Consider the following 15,893-nt stretch of genomic DNA (forward strand, 5'->3'; position numbering starts at 1 on the left):
CTGTTCAGAAACGCTTTGTTCTCTCCAACGGACTGTTTTGAAAGAACACACAGATAAGTTCAGGTCTTGTGGTTGTAGAAAGCTTGTTACTCTGCCAATGGAATCATGAAAACAAACTTGAAAACGCAAGTAACTTCCACTATAGAATGTTAAAAGTGACAGACAGCTAGACACTACAGACAACTTAACTTCCGTCTTCAACTATTTCAACCCATATCTATGAAAAATCTGATTCTTGCTAGCTTTCATCTCCTTTACTATCTTTACAGTTTCATTTGCAATTATCCACAACACCAATCCGGTTTCAGTATTCATAACAAGTCTTGGATATTTGTAGCACGCATATAGATCAAACTTGCCCAGAGAAAGCCAGCGTAATGCACCAATCAGGTAGCCTCGCGATGAACGGCGGTCATACAGAAGAGCGAGGGAAAGACAGTGCTGGGTTTCCTTTGGCGGCAGTGACGAGAAAGTGAAGGAAGGAAGCGAGGAAGCGAAGAAGCGTGTGGCCTGAGAAGAAGACGAGGAACGGACGTGTATTGTGACTGTGACTTACCCGCTATTGTTTTGCCCCTTCCCTCCCTCTCCCTCTCCCCTTCAACAGATCCCTCCCTCCCTCCTTCCCTCCCTCTGTTCGTGGTCTCTTTCGCTTCCTCTCTCTCCCTTTCTCTTCATGTCTTCTCTTTCTAGTTTCCCTTCTTTCGTGTTTCTCCTATTTCGTTCTTCCCTTTCCATCTCTCCTTCGTCTGCTTTCCTTTCTTTTCTTCTTCGACTAGTTTCCCTTTCCACCTTCTATTTATTTCTCTCTCTTTCAATTTCTCCTTCGCCTCCATTCCTCTCCACTCCATCACCTTATTATATCAGTTTCCTTTCCTTTTCTACGTTTTTCAGTTTTTTTTTTTTCTTCCCTCTCCGCTTTTGTTTGTCTATTTCTCCTACACTCTCTCTCTCTCTCTCTCTCTCTCTCTCTCTCTCTTGGTCCACCTTAGCCTACCCAACTAGCAGCCCCTTTTCCTTCCTTCCCTCCCTCCCCCCTCCTCTTCCTCGCACACTTGGCGTATTACAAACCAGAAGGGAAGCAAAAAGTCGCCCTCGTGATATTCCCACCTGAGCATCTGCTGCCGCCGGTGCTGAGACGGTGTTTGGGGGGGGAGTGGAAGAGCTGGGTCGGAAATAACTTTCTCATACTAAAATGCAAAAAAGAAAGAAAAAAAAAAGACTTTCTCATGTAGCTAAGATAATGTTGTTTGTCCTGAATGCCTCAACGACAGAGAGAGAGAGAGAGAGAGAGAGAGAGAGAGAGAGAGAGAGAGAGAGAGAGAGAGAGAGAGAGTGAAGATTATTATTAAATTAGGCGGCTCCTTTATTATTTTTTGTCTATTTGAGAGAGAAATAAAAAAAAAAAGCTTTCTCATGCCGAAATGTAAAGAAAAAAATAACTTTCTCACGTGAAAAGAGAAAATAGAGACAGACTGATTGCTTATTATTGAATTAGGGAGTTTCTTTATATTTTTTTTCATGTTTATCCATTTTTTACATTACATTTCATTTTTCATCTACGCGTTCCCTAAACATAATTATTTCTAAGGCGATTTCCTTTATTTCTTGCCTTGTTTATTCATTTCTTCCTATTCTATTTATCAGAATTCTTTTCAACTAATCTCTACTAGCTAGCCATTCTTATACGACACATAACGACTAGGCTTCAATCTCTCTATTCTCTCCAACGTGAATAGATGACCTTAATTTCTTTCTCTGTTCATTCATTTCTTCCTATTCTATTCTATTTGTCATCATTATTTCACCTGATCTCCACAAGCCGTCTTTATCATACGGCACTTAACGACTAGGCTTCAATCTCTCTATTCCCTCCAACGTGAATAGATAATCTTCTTAATTTCTTACCCTGTTTATTAATTTCTTCCTAATCTGTTCTATTCATCATCATTATTTTCACCTGATCTCTACAAGCCGTCATTAATATACAGCGCTGAACGACTATTGTTCTTTCTAGTGGTGGGAAGTGTCCAAGAGAGAGAGAGAGAGAGAGAGAGAGAGATAGAGAGTTAGACAGATAGAGACAGAGACCTGAGAGAGAAAAGAAGCCGCTGTGTGAAAACTTGAAGTAAGGTTAGGAAAGTTTGAACCCGGCGTGGAAGGACCGCATTTCAAGCCACGGAGAGAAGGCTGCGCTGGGTTGAACAAGATTTGAATTTAAAGATACGAGGCGGAAAAAGAAAAAAAAAAAAAAGAGGAAAGAGGAAAGGAGAGAGGGCGTTAGACAGTGTAGAAGCGTTTTAAAGTAAAGGAAAATGGTGTGAAATTTGAAGCTAAGAAAAAGACGATGCCGGAAAATATACGGAGGGAGGAATCAAACTTAGAAGATACAAAAAAAAACTGAATGTGAAGTTAGAAAAGGAAAAGAGAGAGGGAGGAGGAGAAGAAAAAAGCAAATTTGAAAGTATATACAAAAGACAAAAGAAAAAAAGCTACATGTCAAATTATAAAGGAGAAAAATAGATTTCTCGCAACGAAGAAAGACATTTGAAGGTAGAAAGGGAATGGATAAAGGGCAGCATTTGGTACCTATAGAATTACATTGCCGGACATTCACCGCTATGGAAGTGTAAGAAATCTTTTGGCGTCACCATAGGAACAAGAAAAGAAAAAGAAAAGAAAGAGACTAGCAACGTTGCATTTTTGTCTCTGCAGAACGAAAGTGACGAAATATATGAATAAGAAAAATAATTAACGAATGAAAAAAGAAACATAGCTATAAATGCAATAAAAAAGAAGAAAAGAACAGGAACATGAACAAACACAAGAGTAAGAACAAGAAGAAAAAGAACAATGAGAACTAGAAAAATTAAGATCGTTGGCTTGTTCAGAGAGAGAGAGAGAGAGAGAGAGAGAGAGAGAGCTTTCCCGGGCAGTGGGCAGAGAAGAGAAAGTTTTGTGGGCATCTTTCTATAGGCTTAGAGAAGGGAAAGTGGTGGGGGAGGGAGGGAGGGCACGGGAGAGGTGATGGTGGTGGTAGTAGAGAGAGTAGTAGTGGTGGTGGTGGTGGTGGTTGTGGTTTGGGGGTAGGGGGGAGATGGAGTGAGAACTATTTATACACACCATAACCAGAAACACTCAATCTGATATGTGTGTGTGTGTGTGTGTGTGTGTGTGTGTGTGTGTGTGTGTGTTTAGTTAGGTATTTCTTATCTTTTTTATCGTAACCTTCAAAATAATCTCTCTCTCTCTCTCTCTCTCTCTCTCTCTCTCTCTCTCTCTCTCTCTCTCAGGATCATGTGTTATACGCTTGGAGAGGAGGAAGAGGAAAAGGAAGAAGGAGGAAGAGAGGAGGAAGAGGAGGAGGAGGAGGAGGAAGACTAATTGTGAGAGAAAAGAGGAGGAAAGGAGGAAGTAAGGTACTGTGTCATGCAGAGAGAGAGAGAGAGAGAGAGAGAGAGAGAGAGAGAGAGAGAGAGAGAGAGAGAGAGAGAGAGAGAGAGAGAAATAATAACTAGCAATATTTTCTCTAATGGGAATATCTGTTCAAATAGTTGTCTTTATATTTCTATTAATACTTTACTACAATTATATAGCCTACTACTACTACTACTACTACTACTACTACTACTACTACTACTACATCACATCGTTGTCCTCATGAAAGTTTTATTATTATTATTATTATTATTGTTAGTAGTAGTAGTAGTAGTAGTAGTAGTAGTAGTAGTAGTAGCAGTAGTAGTATCATTATTATTATCGACAGTTATATAATTTCAAAGAGGAGATACTATTCATACGTGTTATTATTTTTCTCTGTGTAATCTTCGTTAATCGGGAAGTTAATAACGCAGACACTTACTTAAAAGAAGATTGAACTTAATTACAAACTGGTAATATCTTTGTTTCTCTTATTGTTAACGTGAAGGAATGAAAGTATGAAAGTTTGGGTCAAAGATCTCGTTATCCTCTCTCTCTCTCTCTCTCTCTCTCTCTCTCTCTCTCTCTCTCTCTCTCTCTCTCTCTCTCTGACACACCTTTTCCTTATGCCCAGCAGGAAGGAAAGTGATGAATGGACAGGTAGTGTGTGTGTGTGTGTGTGTGTGTGTGTGTGTGTGTGTGTGTGTGTGTGTGTGTGTGTGTGTGTGTGTGTGTGTGCGCGCCCAGCCTCCCTCCACAGCCATCCCTCAAAAAGAGAAAGTCTACCGTTATGCCTCCTTCTTTCCTCCCTTCTTCCCTCTCTCTCTCTCTCTCTCTCTCTCTCTCTCTCTCTCTCTCTCTCTCTCTCTCTCTAACCAGTATCTTGACTTCTTCACCCTTTTCAGTAATAAACGCTCGAACTCCTTTTCTTTTCATTTTCTTTTTCTTTTCAATTTTACTTCTTTCTTATGACTTGCATCGCTTCCCTTTGACATTTACGAAGCTGGAAATTGAGTGTTTTCTCTTTCTTTTCCTTATTTTGTCCTTGGTCAGTGTCCGTGTAGCAGTAAGGACAAGGAGAAAGAAGTCTAGAATTATGTCAAGATTAGCGAACCCAACATCTCCATGAGTGGGTTCCCTATTCTTAAAGTGATTCTAAGTCTGTAGTCTCGTAAAATAGAGGAAGCTGCAAGAGGCCTTTGGAGTGATTAGACCTACACATGGCAGATTCTTCAATGAAACACACACCTATATATGCATGTATATTCCCCTGTCATTCATATTAACCTAGACCTCCTTTCAATCTACCTCTGAGTTAAGGAGACAAGGGGTTAGAGTGGCGGGAAAACTCTTAACTCCTTTTACCTTGAGATTTGTGTCGATTAGACCATCTTATTGACATTAGGAAGGATGTATGGAGGTCAGAAGATTAATGGTCCAGTCTTCACTATTTCAATCTCCCACATAAGTCTCTAAAGGTGTATAAAATCACCAGATAGTAAGCAAAATGAATATGGAAACGCGTCATGGTAGTGAAGGGGTCAAACAAGCGGTTAGTGAATTTCTTAGGGTAAAAAGAGATCTGTGAGTGTCTTATGAGGTGATGAGACGCGAAAAGCAAAGGCATCGAAACATAACGAGATTTTGGACGAGAAAGTGGAAAACCAAACGATTAATATGCTTATAACACACACACACACACACACACACACACACACACACGTACACATACACGCCCGGGGCCATCCTTTCGACTACATTGTATTAATCTGTAAGGAGAAAGAGGAGGAGGAGGAGGAGGAGGAGGAGGAGGAGGAGAAAGAGGAAGAGGAGGAGGAGGAGGAGGAGCAGGAGGAGGATCTGATGTGGAGAGAGTGTCTAGGAGGAGGAGGAGGAAGAGGAGGAGGAGGCCATAGAGGGAGGGAGGGAAGAAAGGAAGGAATGCTTAAGCTATTCCTTCCTTCTTCCCACGATGGACGCAGAATGACAAGGAAGAAGAAGGAGGAGGAGGAGGAGGAGGAGGAGGAGGAGGAGGAGGTAGGGAAGAGGAAGAAGAGAAGTGATTTTAAATAGAAACCTTTAATTTTGCCATGAAACTGTATGTGATTATTTTCTTTCTTTCTTTTTTTCTTCTTCTTTCTTTCTTTCTTACTTTCTTTCTTTCTTTCTTTCTTACTGACAAAAAAATATTTAGTAAAACATTAAGAAGTGAAGAAGTTTATTAGGTTGAGGTTAATATATTTTCTTTATTCTTTTATTCTTCATTATTTTCCCTTTACCTTTCTTCTTCCTTCTCCTTTTTCCTCCCTCTATTCCCTCCCGCTCCTCCTCTCTCCCGCCGTTCCCCTTCCCACACCTCCTCCCTCCCTCTTTTCTCTTTACCTTCTTACCTCCGTTTACCTGAATATAACCTCCTCCTCCTCCTCCTCCTCCTCCTCCTCCTCCTGTCCTACTTCCGAAGCCTAAAAACGTTTTGCCCTCCGGCGCCTCCTCCTCCTCCTCCTCCTCCTCCTCCTCCTCCTGTTTTTCCTTCACTTTTACTCTCTCAAGAAGATTAACTTGCGGTTTAGGTTTCAGTTCATTCATTTCCTCAAACACACACACACACACACACACACACACACACACACACACACACACACACACACATTTGTTTTGCTATATGTGTGTGTGTGTGTGTGTGTGTGTGTGTGTGTGTGTGTCGAACCTCTGTCGAACCTCTCCTGTTGCTAATTCTACTACTACTACTACTACTATTACTACTACTACTACTACTAACATTACCACTACCACCACCACCACTACCACTACCACCACCACCGTAGTATTTATTACCAGCGGAAGTGGAGGCTATAGGGCGAGGGAGCGAGGGAGGGAGAGAAGGAGGTAAAAGAGAGAGAAAGAAAGGAAGAGAGGGAGGGTAGAGGGAGGCACGTAACACTCCCTCTCCCTCCTTTGAACCACAAGCGAATGAGTGCTAAAAACTATGCATTTGTTTGCGCGTCAGTGAAAGTGCCTGCGGGAAGAAGCGGCAGAGGGTTAGCGGTGGGAGGACGAGTCGCTATAATGCCGCTAAGTCAAGGCAACGTGACCTGTGTGTCGTGGGGAAGGTGACGGGGCGGTGATAGGGAAAAGAAGCAGACAGGGGAGCAGTGAGGGTGTTACAGCACGTGTGGGTTTTAAGAAATGAAGGAAAACCAGACAGAATCGAAGGAAAAGAGGAGAATTTTACACTACAGGAATTAGAAATAAAGACTTAGGTAACGGGAATCCAGGGAAAAGAGTGAGGGTGTTACAGCACGTGTGGGTTTTAAGAAATGAAGGAAAAACTAGATAGAATGGAAGGAGAGGAGAAATTTACGCCACAAAGATGAGAAATAAAGACAAAATATTAGGAATGCTGGGGAAGGAGTGAGGGCGTTACAGCACACGTCAGTTTTAAGAAAAGAAAAAAATAAAACAGGCAGGACTGAAGCAGAAGGGGAAAATTCTACACTACAAGGATTAGAAATGAAGACAAGTTATCAGGAATGAAGTGGAAAGGAGTGAGGGAGTCACGGCACAAGTCGGTTTTAAGAAATGAAGGAAAAAGTAGATAGAGCTGGAGAAGAGGAGAATTCTACTTTACGAGGATGAGAGAGATAAAGACAATATAGACAAGGTATCAGGAATGCAGGGGAGGAATTGAGGATGTTACAGTACGCGTGAATCTCTCTCTCTCTCTCTCTCTCTCTCTCTCTCTCTCTCTCTGCCCATGTATAGGCAGAGCTACGTGTGGTGAAGAAAGTCGAGATTTCACCGCCATCTCATCGTTGGTTTGTCTGCGTTATTGGATCGTGATGAAGCTGCTAACGTTGTGGCGAGGCGTGTGGTGGTGATGGTGGTGGTGGTGGTGGTGGTGGTGAAATTTGTGGTATATTGAATCATTAGTATCTTGTAATGAGTTGTTAATGTGGTTTTCGTCTTTTTTTTGTTGTTTCGTTTCGTTTCTGGTGGTGGTGGTGGTGGTGGTAGTAGTAGTAGTAGTAGTAGTAGTAGTAGTAGCAGTCCAATAGTAGAGAATGGTAGAAAATTTCTTTACTGTTACTCTCTCTCTCTCTCTCTCTCTCTCTCTCTCTCTCTCTCTCTCTCTCTCCTTTCCTCATTCCTTCTTCCGTTTTCTCTTTTTTCCTCTTCTTCCCTCTCACTTTCATTGATTTTTACTTTTTTACTTTTTTTCTTATTTCGAATCTTTTTTCTCTTCTCTCACTTCCTTCTTCAAGCTCTATAGCCAGTCAGCCAGTCAGTCAGTCAGTCAGTCAGTCAGTCAGTCAGTCAGTCAGTCAACAAGAAAGGCCATAAACAGCTACGTAATCAGTTTGTTAGTCAGTATTCTAAGATAATCCATTTTTCTTAGACAGTCTTTCAGTCAGGTAGTCAGTCGATCGCTTTTTCAGTCACTCTTCTCACTCACTCACTCACTCACTCAACCAGTCAGTCAGGAAGCTAGTCAAACCAGTCATTCATTCATTCATTCAGTCAGTCAGTCAGTCACTTTTTTCAGTCATTCATTCTTTAAACCAGTCATTCATTCATTCTTTCTTTCTTTGTTCCTTTCATTCAGTTACGGCTCTGATTTACATTTTTTTCTTTCAATTAAATTTTGTGAAGATCTTCAGTTATTGCCTCTAATCTCTCTCTCTCTCTCTCTCTCTCTCTCTCTCTCTCTCTCTCTCTCTCTCTCTCTCTCCCCTTTCAGTTCTCACAAATCGTATAATTATGGTCCAGATTTCCACTATTTTGAAAGCATTCGTAGAGAGACAGCGATCATTACAGTCTTCGTTGTACACTCAGATAAACCTCAGCCGCGTTGTTGTTGTTGTTGATGTTGTTGTTGTTGTTGTTGTTGTTGTATTTCTTTACCTTCAGAAGCCGCAAGGATAGAGTGCGCTTGTTCCTTCCCTTGTTACCTACAGTTAAATCTTCTTGTTCTCTTTCTTTTGTCTATTTCATCGTATTATTGTCTTACTTTTGAGCATATTATTTTTTTTCATATCCCTTCCGGCATTCCCCTCTCTCTCTCTCTCTCTCTCTCTCTCTCTCTCTCTCTCTCTCTGGCAATTATATATTTTTCAGTATCAGACAATTATCTCTCCGTATCATGTCTACGTATCACATTCCCAGCCCCTCCAAAGCTGCTCACTACTCTACACTACAGGGAACACTAACCTGGTATGGAAAATGCTTGAAAAGAATAAAAAAAACGTAGAAAACTGGTAAACTATTAACTATTTTGACTAAGTTTTAAAAAGGCCTTAGGAGAGGAAAAAAAAAAAAATCTGGCGCTTTTTTTTTTTTTTTTTTTTATCGCTCAAGTTTATAAAAGTTAGATTTTATTCCTCGATGGTACAAAGTTATATCCAGCGTCCGATGTGTAGGTATGGTATGTACTGGTATCTCTGGTGTCACTTCTCGAGGCGTTGTGTGTGTGTGTGTGTGTGTGTGTGTGTGTGTGTGTGTGTGTGTGTGTGTGTGTAAGAGGGAGGACTATCAAGGGCAAAAAAAGGAATATTAGAAAAAAAGACCCACTGGAACTGTAGTCTTCATAAAAGATTCAAAAGATTTAGTCAAAATTCAGGAACAAATGTCTTGACACCTCTCTCTTAAAAGAAGTTAAGTTCTAGGAAGATGGAAATACAGAAGCAGGTAGGGAGTTCCAGAGTTTACCAGTGTGTGTATGTGTGTGTGTGTGTGTGTGTGTGTGTGTGTGTGTGTGTGTGTGTGTACAGTGATGCATGTTGGGTTTCGCGGGGACACGGCTAGGACAGAAGGAGCACGAGACACTTTAAATAGTAGATACATCCTTTCTGCCGGATCTTACCCACTGACCCTATTCTCTCTCTCTCTCTCTCTCTCTCTCTCTCTCTCTCTCTCTCTGTTCTTTTGTTATCTTTGTCCTACTCCTCCTTCTCCTTCCATTCCTTTTTCTTTTCCTCCTCTTTCTCTCCACTCACTCACACATGAAAATCCCATTAGACATCGTTCTTCCTGAGAAATAGTCACTGCATCCTTCTATCCTTCCTTCCTTACCTTCATCATGGTCGTGGTGGTCGTTGAGGTCGTCCAGGACACACCACTTCCTTCAGGACTTCACCAAGATATCCTTCGCGTCCTTCACCAGTAAGCGCCACTCAACGTCTTGCCTCACCAGGTGCTGCCGCGGCCGCTGCCTTTCTCCAGCAACGCGCAGCACAAACAAAACGCGCACGCCCTCACGCACCGCTCTTATATATCGCTGCCGTGAAAGTTGGGACCCGCGATGCTCCCGGGAATGCGCGCCAGGGTCTTGGTCGAGGTTGTCTATCTGTCTGTCTGGCTGGCTGGCTGGCTGACTGGTTGACTGGCTGGTTAGATGGCTGACTGTCTGAATGGCTGAATGGTTGACTGATTGGATGATTAGATGACTGACTGGTTAATTGGCTGCATGGTTGACTTTCTGATTGGGTGACTGAGTGTTAGATGACTGGCTAGTTGGGTGTGTGACTGGATGGATTGAATGGCTGATTGGCTGACTGGCTGACTATCTGGCTGGGTGTATGGGTAACTGGTTTGGTTGGATGACTGATTGACTGATTGGGTGATTGGATGTGACTAAATGGTTGATTAGGTGGCCTAGTTGGAAGGATGACTGACTAACTGGTTAACTAACTGGCTGATTGGTTGATTGACTGATTGGTGATTGACTGCTGATTAGATGGATGACTGGATTGGTGGCTGGATGACTGAAAGTAACACATGTTTAGCACACAGATAGCGTATACAAGCTTGCAGTCCCTCACCCTCCCTCCTTTCCTCTCCTCTTCCCTCCCCTCTTCCCTCCGTTCCTTTAGCTGCTTACCTCCCTACTCTTGCCTGACAACGCACGCAACGCACGCACATCATATTGATTACGAAACCCAGTCGAAAGCAAACGTTCCGAGTTGAAACAAGTAGGATCTTCCCCGTGGGCTGACTTTCTCCTCTCATGCCCAGCCTTCCTTGCGTCTCCCGGCCCGCCACGCTTACCCCCCCAGGCTGCGCACCTACTCCAGCCTCCCCTTGCCCACAGAGGCGCTGCAGGTGATGGATGGGCACACTGACACCTCCCATCTAGACATTCCCTTTCCTCTTCTCCTCCTGACTTCCTTCGTGGGCGTCAGAAAGGTAGTTTTAATCACCAAAGGAAATGTTAGTATTTTTCTTTCTTCTTTTTTTTTTTTCTTGTTTGCTAGGGCGGTGCTCATTTCATCCATCTGCTCTTTAGGGTGGTGGTGCTGGTGGTGGTATGTGGTGGTGGTGATGGTGGTGGCAGTAGTAATGATAAGAATAGTAATAATAATGATAATGGTGACGAGGATAACACACGAAACTAACTGTTTACTTTAAAATTCGTAAAAAAAAGCTTCTACGGAGAGAGAGAGAGAGAGAGAGAGAGAGAGAGAGAGAGAGAGAGAGAGAGAGTACACACACCTTTCCCGCTCCTTCCTAGGTGACCCGCACAACTCTCTCTTTCAGCGGCGAGGTGAGGCGAGGCGAGGCGAGGAAGACGAAACGGGCACTAGGAATCTCTCGCTTTCTTTCACCTATTACAAATTCACAACGACGCGCGTCGTGTGTGTGTGTGTGTGTGTGTGTGTGTGTGTGTGTGTGTGTGTGTGTGTGTGTGTGTGTGTGGAGTGGAGACAGCCAGATAGACAGACAGACCAACAAATAAACGGTAGATGGACAGTACCCCACGTGAACATACAGAAGATTGAAGCTACAGTGATGGGGGCTATGATGATGGTAGTAGTAGTAGTAGTAATGGTGGTGGTAATAGTGATGGTAATGAAAATAACGGCAGTGGCAGTGGTGGTGGTGGTTGCAGTGGAGGCCGAGGCACTGTTAGTAAACCCGCGGTGGTAAAGTTTCTATTTTGACGCAACACTGACGCTTCGCTGCCAATGAAAAATCGCCGCGTGGACTTTCTCGCAAATAGAAAACAACAAGGCAAATACTACAGTGTTCCTTCCCTATGCAGCAGTGATGGTGGCGATGGTGGTGGTGATACTGCAGCTGTTTATGATGACAGCTGTCAACGTGCCAGAGAGTTGGAGTGATAGGCAGGCGAGGGGAAGTAACACTCAGACAGTCATCAGGTGCTCATCCATCTATGTATCTAATGTTTCACTGCGGCATAGACGTGTTGGAGAGTTCTTCACTGGAATACTGTCATGTGTGGCTTGCGCGAATTAAGCAAAGGTAAACAGGTGCAGAGATATTAACTCCTTCAGTACTGAGACGCATTTTTACCATGAGTTTCGGGTATGATTAGAAGATTTTATTTACGTTAGGAAGGGTCTGTGGAGGTCAGAAGATTAATGCGTACAGTCTTCACTATTTCAGTCCAATACCCACGCACTCTACTGTAATGAACTAGAACCATTATGGATATTAACGCTTGTGAACCATCAGGAACTGGCCCCTAGACTAGACCCAACCCTATTCACACTACGCTGCCTTAAACCCTTCAGAACTGGGACGCATTTCTACCTTGAGTGTTGGGTGTGATTAGACCATTTTATTTACATTAGGATGGGTCTATAGAGGTCAGAAGATTAACGGCCAGAGGCTTCACTGTTTTAATTCCCACAGAAGTTTCTGATACTGTGTAAAATCACCAAATAGTACCAGAATAAATATGAAAACATGTTCTGGTACTGAAGGGGTTAAATAAATACTTAGACGAAAGATACACAATAAGCGGCAACCTTCCTAAGATGAAAGACAGAACGCCCAACATATTCCAAGTATATACCTGACTAGACAAGGCCGTGGGAGAACTGTCCGCCTCGCGTCATCATACCCGAGTACCGCCGCCCCGTAGCAAGGTGAAGGGCTGAACACAACACCACACCCACCGCCATTAACCCCTTCAGTACCATGACGCGTTTCCATATTCATTCTGCTTACTATTTGGTGATTTCATACAACTTCATAAACTCATGTGGGGGATTAAAGTAGTGTAGATTCTGGCTATTAATCATCTGGCCTCCATAGACCCTTCCTAATGTCAATAAAATGGTCCAGTCGTAAATCTCTAGGTAAAAAAATATGTCCCAGTATTGAAGGAGTTAAGCGTGCGTCTCTCTAATGGTCCCTTGAACTAACAGAGACGGGTGAGGAAAGCTGGAGGTGGCCTGTGTCCTGGTGATGATGGTGATGATAGTGATAGTAATGATGATAAGTAGGTTTCAACGTCTTCAGTATTGACGCATTTTTACCATGAGATTTGTGTGCGATTAGACCATTTTTATTGGCATCAGAAAGTGTCTATGGAGGTCAGAAGATTAATGACCATAGTCTTCACTATTTTAATCCACCACATGGGTTTCTGAAGCTGTATAAAATCACTAAATAGTCACCAGAATTGATATGGAAACGTGTCACGGTACTCAAGGGGTTAAGTACATGACAACGCGATCATAAAGCAGGAAAACTGAAAAGACAAGTAGCTGATTCACCGTCTATCACTGTTATTACCATTCCTATTGACTACAGGATGAGGAAGGTTAATCTGACTGAAATATCGGCGTCACTGCAGCGAGGTCATATAGAGGTGAAGAGATAGAAGGAGGACTCTTGTGAATAAAAATTTAAGACAGTGGGATGGAGAGAGGAAGACGTGCTAAGTCAGATAGTAAAAATTGACACAGATGAAAGGAATGATGGCAAGGAAGGAGGTTGAAGAAAGAGGAAGAAGAGGAGGAGGAGGAGGAGGAAGAGGGAGAAGGGGGAGGAGGAGGAGGAAGAGGAAAGGAGGAAATTACTTACATCTTTTAAGAGGTGATTAAAAGAAAACGAAATTAATATTATGTTAGAGTTGTATCCTCCTCTCTTCCTCCTCCTCCTCTTCCTCATACTACTACTACTACTACTACTACTACTACTACTACTACTACTACTACTACTACTACTACCTTTTCTCATTACTCAGTCTTCCTCTTAACGCTCTATTCTCCATTGTCTTCTACGACCGTTTGGCGAGAGGAAGGAAGGAAGGAAAGAAGGAAGGAAGGAAGGAGGGAAGGAAGGAAGGAAAGGAGGGAAGGCAGGGCATCTGGTGGAGAGACACACAGCAAAGACCCGGAACTGTTTTGTGTACGGAGAGGAAATAGAAACTTTGTTGTGACGAATGAACTTTCTGTAAGTATGTTTGTATGTCTGTAGGTAGGAGTTGGCAGGTACAGTACAGTTGTGTGTGTGTGTGTGTGTGTGTGTGTGTGTGTGTGTGTGTGTGTGTGTGTGCGCGCTTTTGGTATTTTTTGACCCAAAATATTTACACACACACACACACACACAAACAAACAAACAAACACACATACACACAAACCTGAGGCCATCTTTTCTAGTAGTATATTGCATTAATATGTCAGAAGGAGGAGGAGAGAGAGAGAGAGAGAGAGAGAGAGAGAGAGAGAGAGAGAGAGAGAGAGAGAGAGAGAGAGAGAATAACATCAACAACAACAACAACAAAATTATGACAGTAACTAAAAAACCTAATAAATAAAAGAGATGAAAAGAAGAAGAAAAGAAAAATCTGCCAAAATAAAGACAGGTGAAGGACAGGTATGACAGGCAGACAGACAGACAGACAGGTGTTCTACTGAGACAGGTTTTTCACCACGAGGTGACGAGCTGCGGACCTTCCCTACCATCACAGTCACGTTCAATGCACTAAAGGTCATAAGGAGGCGCCGTGGTACAGTGGAACCATGCGTGCTTTGGGGTTCGAGGGGTTTCCAAGCGCACGGGTTCGAATCCTGTCCACGGTCCGAGTGTAGGTTGGGCTTCCTCACTCGGGGCAACGGTTTCCTAGCGGGTGGGCTTTGAGATAGGAGGTATCCCAAAAAGTATCCCCTTTAGCCCAGAAATTCCCGTGAAAAGCCCACATGGTATAAATAAAAAAAAAAAAAAAAAAAGGCGCCGAAGCTTCTCCAATCCAATCTCATTCTGAACTTCCTTGATCTGCCGACAACCTTGATAGAAAAATGATAGCTTATGTAGTCTCCTCCTCCTCCTTTTCTTCTTCTTCTTCCTCCTCCTCCTCCTCCTCCTCCTCCTCCTCCTCCTCCTTCTCTTTCTACTTCTTCCTTCCTTGAGATTGAATAGAAAAAGAAAGAAGCTGTTTATTTGTTTTGTTTTTTTCCTCCTTTTTATTCAGTCCATCTGTCTGCCGGTGTGTCTGTCTGTCTGTCTGTCTGTCGGTCTATACACTGCTATCACTCAGGGCTAGAAATGTAATAACTCTCTCTCTCTCTCTCTCTCTCTCTCTCTCTCTCTCTCTGGTGGTTTTAGCTATGATGTCATGATGGAAGCAGCAGCAGCAGCAGTAGTAGTAGTAGTAGTAGTAGTAGTAGTAGTAGCAGTAGTAGTAGTAGTAGTAGTAGTAGTAGTAGTAGTAGTAGTAGTAGTAGTAGTAGTAATAGTAGTAGTAGTAGTGGCAGCTGTTGAAGCAGTAGCAGTAGCAGTAGTAGTAGTAGTAGTAGTAGTAGTAGTAGTAGTAGTAGTAGTAGTAGTAGTAGTAGTAGTAATAGTAGTGACACGATGGAGAAAATGATAAGCAACAGTAATGGTAGTAATAATAGTGGTGGTGGTGGTTATAGTAGCAATGGTAGTAGTGGTGGTCGTACTCGTGATGGTGGTGATGGTGGTGGTGGTGGTGGCGGCGGCAGCGCTGGAGGGTCGTGGGAAGGGCGGCCAGGATCGCTTAAGATAGGCGCTCCCACTTTCTCTCTTGTAGCATCTTCCACTGGAGCCTTCCGCCCTTACTTGCTTCCCTCACTTTCTATTTTTAGTCCCCACCTCTCTCTCTCTCTCTCTCTCTCTCTCTCTCTCTCTCTCTCTCTGATGTTTGAAGACTAATCTGTGCTTTTAACTCCCTTCAGTACTGAGACGCATTTTTTTACCATTTGTTTGGTATTAGACGATTTTATTTACACTAGCAATGTTCTACGGAATTCAGAAGGTTAATGGTCCAGAGTCTTCACTATTCTAATCTTCACTTGAGTTTTTGAAGATATACAAAATCGCAAAATAGTAACCAGAATAAATATAAGAAGACGTGTCATGGTTGTGAAGGGCTTAGGTATGAGATCTGTTATAGTGTGGAGAGAGAGAATGTCTTAATCAGTTAAAGGTAAGCATCTACTCACCTTTCCCATCATTCATTCATACCACCAGTCTCGTGCGAATATAAGAACATTTGGATTGGTGCAGGATATATAACATTCTTATTTTAGCCTCTCATTTTCATAGATAAATTAGTTCAATCTTCTGAGTTTTCCGAATGATCCGATTTCTCTGGTAGTGTTTTGGCACCATTTCTTTTTTTTTTTTATTTATACCAGGTGGGTTTTTCACTGGAATTTATGGGCTAAAGGGGATACTTTTTGAGGTACCTCCTATCTCAAGGCCCA

At 42.7% G+C, this 15,893-nt stretch overlaps 1 protein-coding gene across 1 annotated transcript in view; it reads right to left on the reverse strand.

Moving 5' to 3' along the window:
• LOC123503445 (serine-rich adhesin for platelets-like) overlaps nucleotides 1-9,651 on the reverse strand; it is a 37,918-nt gene extending 28,267 nt beyond the window's left edge. The window contains 1 exon segment of the mRNA XM_045253209.1: nucleotides 9,487-9,651. Coding sequence (XP_045109144.1) covers nucleotides 9,487-9,495 — 9 coding nt within the window. The 5' untranslated portion in view covers nucleotides 9,496-9,651.
• Between the last annotated feature and the right edge of the window lie 6,242 nt (nucleotides 9,652-15,893).

The sequence above is a fragment of the Portunus trituberculatus genome, chromosome 14 (assembly GCF_017591435.1).
Source record: "Portunus trituberculatus isolate SZX2019 chromosome 14, ASM1759143v1, whole genome shotgun sequence".
NCBI lineage: Eukaryota > Metazoa > Arthropoda > Malacostraca > Decapoda > Portunidae > Portunus > Portunus trituberculatus.